Source organism: Cucurbita pepo, chromosome 3 (genome assembly GCF_057944985.1).
Source record: "Cucurbita pepo subsp. pepo isolate OVF chromosome 3, ASM5794498v1, whole genome shotgun sequence".
In the NCBI taxonomy this organism is placed as follows: domain Eukaryota; kingdom Viridiplantae; phylum Streptophyta; class Magnoliopsida; order Cucurbitales; family Cucurbitaceae; genus Cucurbita; species Cucurbita pepo.
Window position 1 is genome coordinate 5,333,410 of NC_141800.1, and position 13,882 is coordinate 5,347,291.

General features: G+C 36.8%; 2 protein-coding genes and 4 non-coding genes across 9 annotated transcripts; 4 read left to right on the forward strand and 2 right to left on the reverse strand.

Annotated features, from left to right (window-relative positions):
• The first annotated feature begins 190 nt into the window (after nt 1-190).
• TRNAS-GCU (transfer RNA serine (anticodon GCU)) lies at nt 191-272 on the forward strand. The gene has a single exon. It is a non-coding gene; the product is annotated as a tRNA-Ser (tRNA).
• A 945-nt stretch (nt 273-1,217) lies between these two features.
• On the forward strand, nt 1,218-1,299 carry TRNAS-GCU (transfer RNA serine (anticodon GCU)). The gene has a single exon. It is a non-coding gene; the product is annotated as a tRNA-Ser (tRNA).
• Nucleotides 1,300-1,423: 124 nt separating this feature from the next.
• On the forward strand, nt 1,424-1,505 carry TRNAS-GCU (transfer RNA serine (anticodon GCU)). Its single transcript has one exon. It is a non-coding gene; the product is annotated as a tRNA-Ser (tRNA).
• A 122-nt stretch (nt 1,506-1,627) lies between these two features.
• On the forward strand, nt 1,628-1,709 carry TRNAS-GCU (transfer RNA serine (anticodon GCU)). The gene has a single exon. It is a non-coding gene; the product is annotated as a tRNA-Ser (tRNA).
• Nucleotides 1,710-5,151: 3,442 nt separating this feature from the next.
• LOC111790441 (uncharacterized) lies at nt 5,152-10,295 on the reverse strand. 3 transcript variants are annotated; one of them, XM_087122561.1, is made up of 4 exons: nt 8,952-10,295; nt 8,698-8,785; nt 6,432-8,364; nt 5,152-5,999 (listed from the first exon to the last, which is right to left on the reverse strand). In XM_087122561.1, the coding sequence occupies exons 3-4, from the start codon at nt 6,710-6,712 to the stop codon at nt 5,312-5,314; spliced, it is 969 nt and encodes a 322-aa protein (XP_086978687.1). In that variant the 5' UTR covers nt 6,713-8,364; nt 8,698-8,785; nt 8,952-10,295; the 3' UTR covers nt 5,152-5,311. The 3 variants fall into 3 exon arrangements, with proteins under 3 accessions (XP_086978687.1, XP_086978688.1, XP_023527101.1); XM_087122562.1 differs by lacking the exon at nt 8,698-8,785; XM_023671333.2 differs by lacking the exon at nt 8,698-8,785 and having other exon boundaries at nt 8,786-10,295.
• A 140-nt stretch (nt 10,296-10,435) lies between these two features.
• LOC111791893 (ATP synthase subunit O, mitochondrial) lies at nt 10,436-13,231 on the reverse strand. 2 transcript variants are annotated; one of them, XM_087122564.1, is made up of 6 exons: nt 13,060-13,231; nt 12,404-12,454; nt 11,988-12,231; nt 11,459-11,571; nt 10,881-10,967; nt 10,436-10,798 (listed from the first exon to the last, which is right to left on the reverse strand). In XM_087122564.1, the coding sequence occupies exons 1-6, from the start codon at nt 13,135-13,137 to the stop codon at nt 10,670-10,672; spliced, it is 702 nt and encodes a 233-aa protein (XP_086978690.1). In that variant the 5' UTR covers nt 13,138-13,231; the 3' UTR covers nt 10,436-10,669. The 2 variants fall into 2 exon arrangements, with proteins under 2 accessions (XP_086978690.1, XP_086978689.1); XM_087122563.1 differs by having other exon boundaries at nt 13,054-13,230.
• Between the last annotated feature and the right edge of the window lie 651 nt (nt 13,232-13,882).

Below are 13,882 nucleotides of genomic sequence, written 5' to 3' on the forward strand. Positions count from 1 at the left end.
CCGAGTGGTTAAGTCGTGTGCCTGCTAAGTACATGGAATTTTCCCGCGAGAGTTTTTCAGGCGACGATCTTTCAAATTTTGTTGTCTGGCTTCGGGCCGGTTATTAGTCGAAATCATGTTACATTTCGTTTAGCCACTAGATCATCATCGTTGTAAGACTATATTAATAAACTCATATTGACAAATGACAGTCGCTTTGGCCGAGTGGTTAAGGCGTGTGCCTGCTAAGTACATGGGATTTTCCCGCGAGAGTTCGAATCTCTCAGGCGACGATCTTTCAAATTTTGTTGTCTGGCTTCTGGCCGGTTATTATTCGAAACCATGTTACATTTTGTTTAGCCACTAGATCATTATCGTTGTAAGAGTATATTAATAAACTCATACTGACAAACGACAGTTGCTTTGGCCGAGTGGTTAAGGCGTGTGCCTGCTAAGTACATGGGATTTGGCCGAGTGGTTAAGGCGTGTGCCTGCTAAGTACATGGGATTTTCCTGCTTAAGGCGTGTGCCTGCTAAGTACATGGGATTTTCCTGCGAGAGACAAACGACAGTTGCTTTGGCCACGTTAAGGCGTGTGCCTGCTAAGTACATGGGATTTTCCTGCTTAAGGCGTGTGCCTGCTAAGTACATGGGATTTTCCTGCTTAAGGCGTGTGCCTGCTAAGTACATGGGATTTTCCTGCGAGAGACAAACGACAGTTGCTTTGGCCGAGTGGTTAAGGCGTGTGCCTGCTAAGTACATGGGATTTTCCTGCTTAAGGCGTGTGCCTGCTAAGTACATGGGATTTTCCTGCGAGAGACAAACGACAGTTGCTTTGGCCGAGTGGTTAAGGCGTGTGCCTGCTAAGTACATGGGATTTTCCTGCGAGAGTTCTAATCTCTCAGACGATCTTTCAAATTTTGTTGTCTGGCTTCTGGCCGGTTATTAGTCGAAACCATGTTACATTTTGTTTAGCCACTAGATCATCATCGTTGTAAGAGTATATTAATAAACTCATATTGGCAAACGACAGTTGCTTTGGCCGAGTGGTTAAGGCGTGTGCCTGCTAAATACGCGGGATTTTCCCGCGAGAGTTCGAATCTCTCAGGCGACGATCTTTCAAATATTGTTGTCTGGCTTTGGGCAAGTTATTAGTCGAAACCATGTTACATTTTGTTTAGCCACTACATCATCATCGTTGTAAGAGTATGTTAATAAACTCATATTGACAAACGACAATCGCTTTGGCCGAGTGGTTAAGGCGTGTGCCTGCTAAGTACATGGGATTTTCTTGCGAGAGTTCGAATCTCTCAGGCGACGATCTTTTAGATTTTGTTGTCTTGCTTCGGGCCGGTTATTAGTCGAAACCATGTTACATTTTGTTTAGCCACTAGATCATCATCGTTGTAAAAGTATATTAATAAACTCATATGGACAAACGACAGTCGCTTTGGCCGAGTGGTTAAGGCGTGTGCCTGCTAAGTACATGGGATTTTCCCGCGAGAGTTCGAATCTCTCAGGCGACGATCTTTCAAATTTTGTTGTCTGGCCTGGCCGGTTATTAGTCGAAACCATGTTACATTTTGTTTAGCCACTAGATCATCATCGTTGTAAGAGTATATTAATAAACTTATATTGACAAACGACAGTCGCTTTGGCCGAGTGGTTAAGGTGTGTGCCTGCTAAGTACATGGAATTTTCCCGCGAGAGTTCGAATCTCTTAGGCGACGATCTTTTTAGATTTTGTTGTCTGGCTTCGGGCCGGTTATTAGTCGAAATCATGTTTTAGCCACTAGATCATCATCGTTGTAAGAGTATATTAATAAACTCATATTGGCAAATGACAGTCGCTTTGGCCGAGTGGTTAAGGCTTGTGCCTGCTAAGTTCATGGGATTTTTCCGCGAGAGTTTGAATCTATTAGGGGACGATCTTTCAAATTATGTTGTCTGTCTTCTGGCAAGAGTATATTAAAAAACATATATTGGCAAACTATTAAAAAACTTATATTGGCAAACTATAGTCACTTTGGCCAAGTGGTTAAGGCGTGTGCCTCCTAAGTTTTGGATACTTATGTTTCGAGTGATACTTATGTTTCGAGTGATACTTATGTTTCGAGTGAGTTATTAGTTGAAACCTTGATACATTTTGTTTTATCTAGTAAGTCCTAGGTTGGGATCGAGCGATAGGCGAGTTAGTTCTAAGTGGTTAAGGCGTGTGCCTCCTAAGTTTTGGATACTTATGTTTCGAGTGAGTTATTAGTTGAAACCTTGATACATTTTGTTTTATCTAGTAAGTCCTAGGTTGGGATCGAGCGATAGGCAAGTTAGTTCTCTGATGGGATAGCCCACAACCATTGCGTAGTTGTATTTTTCCACTTTGTCTGTTGACTCTTAGAGAAAGGAAAATTAGTTCTCTAGTGGGATAGTCGACAGCCATTGGTCTGTGTTACAAGCTTAGATACCGATGCTAGTTTTGCCATGGTTTGTCTTGTGAGTCACTGGCCAAGTTCGAGAGAAAGGCAATTTAGTTCTCTGATGGGATGGCCCACAACCATTGGGTAGTTATATTTTTCCGCTTTGTTTGTTGAGTACCGGGCCGAAGGCGAGTTAGTTCTATAGTGGGATAGGCCACAATCATTGAGTAGCTGTATTTTGTCGTGTTTAGCCTCAAGTCTTGAAGACTATGAGAAGGTTCATCAATGAGATAACCCATAAGTAGTGCGCAAGTTTTCGTATTCTTTCTGGAGCACAATAATGTTTAGTGGGTCAAGTTAGCAGCCAGTTGGATGTTCAAATCGTCATCCAGAGATGTCAAGATTAAGTGGTAGAAAATGTCACAATCCACGATGCGATTGTGCCATCGAGTTAGTCATCAAGGACGATGACTATTTTAAGTGAAGAGAGTGTCACAACCATACTATAATAACAATAGATTTTGATCCCTACATGCAGATCGACAAGGAGGTGATCCTCAAGTGGCGCTCATCCAGCCACGTGAGAGTTGAAACAAACAACTCTCATGATGTGACTCAGGAGGACAGTGTATCATCCAATACATCAAAAAGAGTGTGTAAGGTTGGAGAGAAGACCAGACGTGAGTGTTTAATTAAATTTTAATTTCAACTAAAATATATTAAAAGAAATTATATTTAAAATAGTTAAAAAAATATATATATTTTAAAAATTCGAATAAATATTAAAAAAATAATTATGAACTTAAATAAAAATAAAATAAATAAATGTATATATATTTGCATTAGAGACAAAAATGTATTTTTAAAAATCTTGGATTGATTTGATTAATTTAAAAGGAAAGCAACCCGCCTCAAACATACAAATCAAAAAGTATAATTTTTCAACTAAAATAATTAAAATGGTATTATAATAATATTATAATAAAAAAATACGCCTTGACGGTTAACAAGAGTCGCTTTGGCCGAGTGCTTAATGTGTGTGCCTGTTAAATACATGAGGTTTCCTCGTGAGAGTTCGAATCTCTCAGGTGACGTTTTTATTTCGCTTTTTTATGTTACTTTTATTTTTATTATTAAAACCCGATAATTAGAGACTGAATATAAATGACTAATATTGTGTATGATGCCTTCTTCCGTGTCTCGAGTGACCAAGTGTGAGTCACTCATTTGATTCGGTAATAAACGGTATGGTATTATCTATTTAGCTTTGTATACAAATTTGTTTACATCCTTTAATGCAGGTTCTTATGGTCTCGAGAGAATGAGGTGATTGAGTTTTCAAGGCCAATAAATTTTGAGATATTGATTTGAAGATGGAGAGTGAAGATGTCTTGGTACTATAAGATGCTAGATGTGTGTCTAGTATCAAGATAAATCTCATTTCAACGAGAATTCTTATATGTTCCCTACTTTGTTAGTTCAATGAATTGGTAAGAGACAATCTTTGAGTCTATCAAAAATATCAAAGATAATTGTTGAAACACGAGCATAACCTTGGACCTTGTTGCAGTGGAAGACAAGATCGTTGTCTTGTGTCCATGTCGGAGATTGTTTAACTTGTGGAGCTAGATTAGCCAATGGACCTGAGAGAACAACATCAACACAGTGTGAAAAGCATTGCGAAGATGGTAGACTCTTTGCTACAAAAGTTGTAGTGTTGAGACGCACGGGCAACTATTGGTTGAATTCTAAAAACACATAATGTGCAACATCTCAATGCTATATTGACTACTTTTTATTGAATATATATATAGATACATATACATACATACCTATTGCGTTTGACGATTTCTTAGTATATTTTGTTCTTATTCTCTCATAAATGTGAATAAAAGTTTCAACAAACCTTAAACGGATTTTTTTAAGATCATTTTTTGATATGGGTGAAGTAATGTCCAAAATTGAGAAGAAAAATATAAACATACTATTTTAAAAAAATATATATCAATAATAATTTAATGGTAAAATATTCTGACTAAAGTTAGACAAGGATTAAAATAATATTTTCACCTACTTTTTGTATCCATTAACTTGTAAGGTAAGCTTAATTCTTAACGTTATTTTCAAATGAGCATGGTTAAAATATTAGTTATCTCTTTTTTAACTCAAATCTCTTGCTCGTTTTCGGGTTGGGTTGAAGGTCCATACACCCTTCTCCTCTCCTCCTTACCCGTTTGTTGTTCTTTTCGAGTTTTATGTTACTTTGTCGTGATTTTATTTAAGCTATAACTTTAAAAACAAGGATCAAAAGCTATAACTTTAAAAACAAGGATCAAAATGTTGACTCTCTCTCATAATGTTATGTACATATGTTCTTAACAATATATTGGATGCATGTTTACTTGATAAGGAAATAAAGTAGCTGAATTGTAACACATTATGTGGGTTTAAAACATGAATATATAAACAATATTGTCTTATCAAGGAAAGAAATGTCTTGATATGCTTTTGTACACATAAATGACAAAAACAACAAATGATCCAAACCCTTTGCTGCTAACAAAACACCATGTTTTGAAGGTACACAAACTTACGAAAAGTTGCCTCTCAACTTGGGATTTGTAGAACAGAAGCCCTTTTTTTTTGCACTGCAAAACACTGCTTTATCTTCAATCTACCTTCCCACCTCTAACTCCCTCAGCTGTTCATTCTTTTATTTTGTGGGGTTTTATTGACAGATAAGAAATCATATAATATATGGGGAAATATATATATATATATATATGAAGAAATGAGGGACAAAGAATATATATATATATGTATATATATATGTGTGTGTGTATGTGGGATTTTTGTTTTCCCCTTCCAAAGGAATTGTAAAATAAATGAAGATTTTGTAGAGGTTTAGAGGTTGGAGATCAAAGGAAATGAGGCAATGAGGATATATCTTGCATGAAGCTTTCCAAATCCCATTCATTATTACCCATCTTCAAGCTGTCTTGTAAGTGTCCATGGCTTCCCATGTCTCCAAACATCTCCTCCACATTCAAATTCTGCTCATTTGTGCCCAAATACTGACCAAAACTGCTTTTATTGTTCATTAATGGAGGGTGGTTCATCATCTCTTCATGTGGAACACATACCACTTCTCTTTCAATTTCCATTGATCTTTCACCCTCCAAACATTCATACCTAAACCGCTCTTCCATTCTCATTCCCATTTCTGTCAAGCACCCTCCTCCTCCTCCTCCTGGTGCTTGCAGGAAGCCATTGGTGGCCTCGGCCACAGAGGCCACTTGGAAGTTGTTGTCTACAAAAGCCATGGATGAACCGTCAAATGAGCTGTGTCCTGTTGCAGAAAACGGTAACTGGGAAGACGATGAGGAGGTTGACGATGAATCCATGCTTATGTTCATACTCATGATGTCGTGTTCTTGCATTGCCATTATCCCTCCATACATCATGTCGAATCTAGGATCTGATGATTCATGGCTGTATGGAGAGGACGAAAGGTTGTTTTTTAACCTTTTCTTTAACGTGGAATTCCAAAAGTTCTTTATTTCGTTGTCTGTTCGTCCAGGCAAACGAGATGCAATTTGAGACCACCTGTTGATTGTTTCCAAAGAAAATTGGATTGATTAGTCTCGAAACTCGAATAAAGAATTGATGCACAAGGGAACCCTTCAAACATGCCAAATGTTTATAAATCCGACACCATTTGAATAAAGATCTGATTTACAACATAACAAGTAATGCTCATTTTTTCACACCATCTTTACAAAATTCCTAGGAACGCAATGTATTCTCTATGTAATATGACATGAAATCCATGACATTACCAATGTTGAACACATATAAACCAAATAATCATATCATATTACAACCATAACTTATCTAAACAAAGCTATCACGAATGACAAGTTTCTGGATTTAGTGAGCATATAGTCTCCCCAAAAGAAACTCATTTGAAACTCTCATTTGGGTATGAAGAAAAATGAGTGAAGGAGGGAGAGAGGGAGAGAGGGAGAGAGAGAGGACCTGTTGCCTATGAGGGAATGCAAATGCACAATAAGCTCTTCTTCCTGGGGAGAGAAGGCTCCACGTTTAAGGTCAGGGCGAAGATAATTAATCCAACGAAGACGACAACTCTTGCCACATCTCTGAAGCCCTGCATTCCTAGCAATGTCACTCCAACAGCCCTGCCCATTGTTCAACATATACCTCATCAGCTTCTCGTCCTCCTCCGGTGACCACAGCCCTTTCCGGTATTTGTTCTTCTCAGCATTCTCTTTCCCGGGAACCACTTCCGGTTTTCTCATTCTTCTCTCTTCTCTTCTTATGTGTTTTTTTTTTTTTTTTTCCTTTCTCCCAACTGAGTTTGGTCACTGCATGGAGAATTGTACATATATATGTGTGTGTGTGTTGTGAGAGGTATGTACAGAGAGAAAAAGAGAAGGCTTCATGGCGTGGTAAGGGTGATGATGATGGAGACGGTTGGGGATGCTTTGGTTGCTTGAAGAATATGGGTTTGAATGGTGAATGTGTTGAGAGAGAGAGAGAGAAGATTGTGTTGGTTGGTTGCTAGGTGGAGTGGAAAACGGATTGGAGGGGGACCTCCATTTGTGTATGTGTCTCTCAATGGAGAGAGAGATAGAGAGGGAAGGGGATGTTTGGTCTTCTTGTCTTTGACTCAATTCTTGTCCTTTTTTTGCATTTTTCTTCACTCACAAGGTAATCATTGTCTCTGTATAACAAAGAGCTACAGTTTTGCTTCCACTTCACATAATAATCTCTCTCTCTCTCTCTCTCTCTAGAGACACGTGACTATGAAGAATAAACCTAGAGAGAGAAAGTACATTGGTACTTTGGGATGTGTTTCTTTTAGTGTTCCACAACTTGATAAATGTTTTTCTTTTTCTTCCTTCCATTGATCCCTTCAATTCAAGATTGGACTGTCCAATTATTTTTAATTCTCTGTTCATGAGATCTCCTTTCATTCAAGGCCACTGTTTGAACAGATTTCTTCACCAACATAAATGTATAACACCAAATCCTACAACCATTTGCCTCTTCTTATGACAAAAGCATGACTAAATCTTCTAAAGAAAATTGATTTTCCTAAAGAGACATCATGGACATATCATCTTTCTCTGGTCTATATTGTACAAAATGGATAGATTGATTGTGTTTTATTTGAATAAAAGTTAATTGGTCTACATGTACACACTTAATACATGTCATAGAAGTGATGGAAAGAATTTGAAGAGTTTGGAGGTGTGAGTTCCCGATAGGAAAGGTAAACGAAGCATTCCTAATAAGGGTGTAGAAACTTCTGCCTACTAGACACGTTTTAAAAACTTTGAGGAAGCCCGAAAGGGAAAACTCAAAAAGGACAATATCTGCTAGCGGTAGGCTTGAGTCATTCCAAATGGTATCAGAGCCAAACACCGGGCAGTGTGTCAACAAGGACGCTGGGCCCCTAAGGAGAGTGGATTGTGAGATCCCATATCGGTTGGAGAGGGGAACAAAGCATTCCTTATAAGAGGGTAGAAATCCGTTTTAAAAACCTTGAGGAGAAGCCCAAAAGGAAAACCCAAAGAAGACAATATCTACTAATGGTAGGCTTGGGTCGTTACAAATGGATTAGAGCCAGGCACGGGACAGTGTGCCAGCGAGGATGCTGGGTTCACGAGGGGGCTGGATTGTGGGATTCTCACCAGTTGGAGAGGGGAACGGAGCATTCCTTATAAGAGTGTATAAATCTCTCCCTAGCCGTTGGAATATTTCCAATGAATATAATAAGTTGAAAACCTGGTTGTTTTCTATAACTTGATGCGGGCCAAACTTCCTCAAGAAGATGGATCATAAAAGCATACAGCAAGAAGTGGGGCCTTCAACACCCCGATTTGATCCTCAAAAAAATCTCATGGTATTGGTGTGCCCTTCCAACATTTGGTACCTTTTCTTTTTCCTGTTTTCAAGAGAAGAGAATGAAAAAGAAGAGCCAAAATTGTAATCAAACAGATCTAAAATAATTGTAGTGGGTACACAGTGCAATGCAATAATCAAAAACTTAATCTAATGAATATGGTAAATCAGTTTGTGAGCATTCTTGATAATAAAGTCACATGAACAGATATTGCTTGCTACATCAATTAAGAGATAACATGACCCATCTAATAGTTAGCTCCATTAATTGCAACAGTAACTCAAATTCCTTCATTACCAACAACAATTTCAAGCAATCTAGCTAGCCTAATTGATTGTCTACGTGGTATTTGTGTATTCTTATCCAAAAACATACCCATCATTGCTGTCAATTGCTTGGAATGCGCATAAAAATTATACAAGTATTCCATACGTATTCATCACCCTTCCCTATTCATTCTTACCTGATCAAGAACAGAGTTTGCAAGTTTAGATCCTTTCTGATAACATAGATTTTGTGCAGGTCATGCTACAAAAATTGATATCACTAAATCACAGATACACTGCAAAAGAGCGAAACACAGACAGAAAAATTTTTAAAAATGAAAAAGAAAGAAAGAACAAACCTACCTTCTTTCAAGAAAGTCTTTTTTAAGCAATTCGTTCCTCTACCTAATCCCTCTCCCTGCATGCTAAGTTTGAGAGAAAGAAAATCCCTCTATGCACCATATTATCGGGGAAAATACATCACTATTTCCAGTCATTGTCACAAAGAAAACAGTTCTACAGGTCCTTGTCAATTCATGAGATTGCAAGGGAAAATATGTTGTTTTTTAGTCTGAGCATCCCTATGTTTTCCCCCCTGAAAGAGTAAGTAATTTTCCTGAGCAAAAAAGCAAATGAGAGACTCCAAAGTTACTCAAATGTTCAATAAAGCGCTCTATTCTATCTATATACAGCTGTACCAAAAATCCAAGTCATGATTATGATCCAACACAAAGCAACATCCTACTTGGATACAAAGATAAGAAAACCAACCTGTTCCTCAATACAACTGGCAATCATCAGCGACACAAGGAGAATTTAATTGCAGATTTCTTTTTTCTTTTTTAAGAACTTGTATTCATATCAAAACAAAAGCTTTTCGACCCAAAATCATGATACAAAAAGTGGAAGAACTCAAAGAAACCTCAGATAAAAGGTGAATGTCTTTCATGTTAGTGCTTCTATTGAAAGTGCCTCTTCTGCATCTGAGACCCCAAGAGATGCTGTCATCATAAGGAAAAGCAGATCAGTGCTACAAAAGAAGTCCAGCTTTTTATATCCCAGGAATAGCAGATGGCATTTGGTGAATACAGAAAAGGCAAATGAAAGAATATACAAAAATTAACATAGTAAAAAAATCATTGAACTTCATATAAATCCAGAAAAGGACAAGGGAAAATAAATGGCAAAATTAAAACACTGAAATCATTGGACTCCATTCCAAATGTAAAGCATCATGATTTTCAAAGTGCAGGAAAACTAAGATGAGAAGCTTGTATTCTTTGAAGAATATACTTGCATTTTACTTGATATCACGTATTACCAATCCAAAGGTTGTAATCAGAACAACTAAAGTTTATTGTAGCCAGGAAGTGCTACCAAAAAACTTTGTATTAGGGAAGGATCCAAGTCAGTCAAAAATTGTGGCATTAATATGTCATAACGCCACATGTAAACACTCACATGGTCGAGTGGACAACTTATGAAATGTTGTGTATCACAAGTTGAGACAACCTAAAAGAAAATGAAAATAATTCCCACTGCAAAAAACTTGAGATATTTGAAATTTTAACATTTCTCGTTGAGATTGTGTTGTACAATCAATTGTTTCTCCAATTTAATGAAGAGTCCGGATGCAATTTCTCATTGCACGATCTGTTGAATTTGTTGATTATATTGGTGGTTCCAGAAGGAATGGAAGCAACAAAATCTGCAAGGAGAGATCTTGTAAACTAGAACCTCGAAAAATTTTATTTCAGCCTCATAGTAACAATTGGGTAGTGAGATATGAAGCCATTAGTTTGTATTACCATTGATACTGATAGACCTGTCGTCATTTGGAAGAAAACTTAGCATCGATTCTGAAGTACCTGGGAATAAGATACTCTTAAACCAAGTAGCTTTTACTAGATTATAATCCACCGAAACTCTTATTTCCACTTAGACGGTTGTATACCATCATATCAAGTTAAGGTAAAAGGGCAACAAAAATAACGGGGAAAAAAAAGAAAATATCTTTTTCCATTAACATGGATGACAGAATGACGACGATGGACATTGTGCCACAGAAGTTGAACATCTTTTCAGAGTCCATCAAAAGTTACAGGTTGACGCAAGAACCTCTCCATTTGACGTGCCCGGGTTTTAATGGACATGTCCAATACCTTCTCGCCAAATTCTACAACTAGACCACCAAGTATGCTGGGATCAATCTGGCAAATACAAGAGTACTGTTATATTTTCTCAGAAGGCATGCATGCAATTTGAAGCCTAAAAAATTTCCAACCGAAGTACCTTCTGCTCGAGCTTAACCTTCTTGCCCTGTCCAATTATATCTTGCAACGTCTCCGTCAATTCTTTCTCTTCTTGTGGTGGAATGGGCTGGGAAAAAACCAATCAGTTGTAAGGTGCATTGAGGTTTATACAATTTAATATCAATTTTTTTTTTCTGTTTTGGTAAGAACTTTGAAATACTAATTTGAAATATAATATGTCAAATAGAGGTAAAATTACACAGAGCCGAAAGATAAGTTGTGGTTCAATATTTTAGATGACAATAAATTTACTTCAGGTATCTCTGTGACTGACATTTTCATCCGAGAACAACGAATGGATAGAATCAATACGCTAAAAGTAAAATAAACGTAAATAATTCGATAAGGCTCCTAACACAAATATATAAAAGGCATCCCACGACATCCACAAATCAGTTGCCAAATTCCAATGAGTCATCATCCCATAGACACAAATATCACTTTGCACAAGTTAATGCTAAATATATTCCACGTTGAACTTTGTAGCCGAGAATCTGGTGGTTGCCTGAATTAAAAGAAAATAAAATAAAATAAAATAAAAAGGGCAGAGAAACTTACAATAACAGTAGTAACAACTGCTTCAACTTCTCCCCTATGAGCCATAGTCAACTCCAAAAATCTCTTTGCTATGCTATCTACATATCTCAGCCTCCCATTCTCAGCCAGCACAACTACAATAAATAATCAAAATAATTTGAGGAAAGAATGCAGGTAATACTCCTTGAATTAATGCATTTTAATTGCCTGTATCAATAATTTCCCAGCATGAGTACTTCGGCAATTAGAACAAAATGAAAGATGCATGAGTCAAGGGAACAAAAAAAAAAAGAGTAACAAGAACCCATTAACCATCTAAAATATCTAAAAAAATGATATAGTATAAAACTCACTTCTTCAATCATGAAGGGAAAAAAATACCCACCCCTCTCAAGCTAAATCTTATATAGGATATGAAATGATATAATTTAAGATTAGAACATTAGCATAGAAAAAGAATTACACTTTAACAGACAGATTGTGTTGCATAATAGGCCAAAGCGAAATTCAGTTTTCATCCACACAACTAAAGAAGAGTAATGAATCCTACCTAAAAAGTTCTTTACGACATCCGAAAATTTAGCTTCCGCAGAAATTTCAGTGATAGCCTTAACTCTAGTTTCAGCTGGAACTGACAGGTCCATTGTGAACTGAGAAAATGTTGGGCTTTTCTTAATAGCCTCGACAAAGTTAACAAGCTCAGACTCCACGTTGTCTAAAGAATTAGCTTTTACTGCAGCTATATACAGAGCAGAGGCATAGTTTCCAGACCCTCCAAACAATGCAATAGGAAGCTGAATATAGAAAACAGGAAAACGCGCTTGTAAAATTAACTTCAACCAATCAAGCAAGAAACATAAATCACGTATATACTTTGAGCTCCAGAGAGTATATTTAAGAGTAATTCTAAAAATCTATTAGGGAAAATGATATATGATGAGGTATCTAAGGCGATGATTCACCTACCTTCACTTTTGCTTCACTTTTCCCTGATGCAGCGGCATAGGTCCTTGAGAGCTGCAGCAAATTAGTGAGCACATTATTGAAGTGATATAACCATACTCAGACAAAACCAGTGAAAAAGCAAATAAAAACGGCTCTATTCATGACAAGATCGACCAATTTTTAGGGGAAATTGAAAACATATGCTCCAGATACCTTGTGAAACTGGTTTAGCAAAGAAACTGACATTTACAATTTGCTAAGAATGCACAAGCACCCAAAATGTTAACCCCTAATTATTCAAATTCCTCCCAAGTTCCACGTCTTTTCTGACCTGTTGCCAGAAGTGACAAAAAAAAAAAAAAAAAAAACAAAAAACAAAACAAAACAGATTCCCTATGCGCTTTGAATCAAACAAATTCACCACATACAGTACACAAGTTCGGATAATCAAAATTATCTCCTCCGGATCACGATTCCCTTTACCCGAGCAACCAAACAGATTATAAATTTCAGCGAATCCTTAATCAACGAATACAGAACACAAGACCGCCACATTTCGCCTCAAACCAACATGGATGAGACAACGAACAAGACAGCCATATTAACAATCCAAAACCGAAAATAACAATGAGAGACAAAGAAGATAAACAAATGAGGTGTCGTAGGCGTACCAGTACCGGAGTGCAGGACGATTCGGACCTCAAAAATTTGCTGAGGACAGGGATGGTGGATCTCATGCGACTAGCCAACGCCATTTCTCTACAAAGAAACCCTAACTTCTCAAACACAGGGTTCGGCCTTGCAGGTTATGAGGAGAGAACAGAAGTTTCAGATTCGAGTTTCGAGCTGCAAAGAAGAAAGTGAGAGTTCTTACCGCTAAAACCACCTGCGATAATGTGGGATTTTTCATGAAACCCCGCTAGATTCTGACACGTATAACCTAAAATTTTCCTTTGACCAATTTTCAATTTTCAAAAATAGCATAATCAAAATAAAATCAATTTCTTTATAGAAAATTCCTATAAAATTTGTACTTTGTAATAAAAATATTTCTCAACTTTTAAAAGCATAATACTCCTAAATTTAAAAAAATTGATAAAAAAAAAAAAAAAAAACTATTAATATATCATTTAAAGAATATTAAAGAATTTTCAAAAATTGTATAATACTCTAAAAAAAAGTATATAGATAGTAACCGTTAAAAAAAAGTATATAGATAGTAACTGTTTATACGCACCTCGTCACCTCCTTACATTTTATCCCTTTCTTTTCCTTCCTTCAATCTATGACCTAACACTTTATATTTCTCCCTTTATTTCTTCTCTTGTTCAATACACTCTTACTCTCATTTTTTCTATTTCTGAGTCTCTAAAACTATCTTATTTGATTAATCAAGGAGAATAATGGAATCATCCAAAGACCTCTAGACTTAGATGTTAAATAAAGTTATATGATAATAGTTCATTGCGAGTTAATACATCGTTTGAGTTTAATACACAA

Bases quoted from the DNA above. Each gene is read 5' to 3' on its own strand.
- LOC111790441 (XM_087122562.1), bottom strand. From the start codon at position 6,712: ATGAGAAAACCGGAAGTGGTTCCCGGGAAAGAGAATGCTGAGAAGAAC. The intron at 6,000-6,431 runs GTCCTCTCTCTC...AACAATCAACAG, and splicing joins CATTCCCTCATAGGCAACAG to GTGGTCTCAAATTGCATCTC.
- LOC111791893 (XM_087122563.1), bottom strand. From the start codon at position 13,137: ATGGCGTTGGCTAGTCGCATGAGATCCACCATCCCTGTCCTCAGCAAA. The intron at 10,968-11,458 runs GTAAGTTTCTCT...GTTTTTTCCCAG, and splicing joins CAGTTGTTACTACTGTTATT to CCCATTCCACCACAAGAAGA. The intron at 10,799-10,880 runs GTACTTCGGTTG...TGTATTTGCCAG, and splicing joins AGGTTAAGCTCGAGCAGAAG to ATTGATCCCAGCATACTTGG.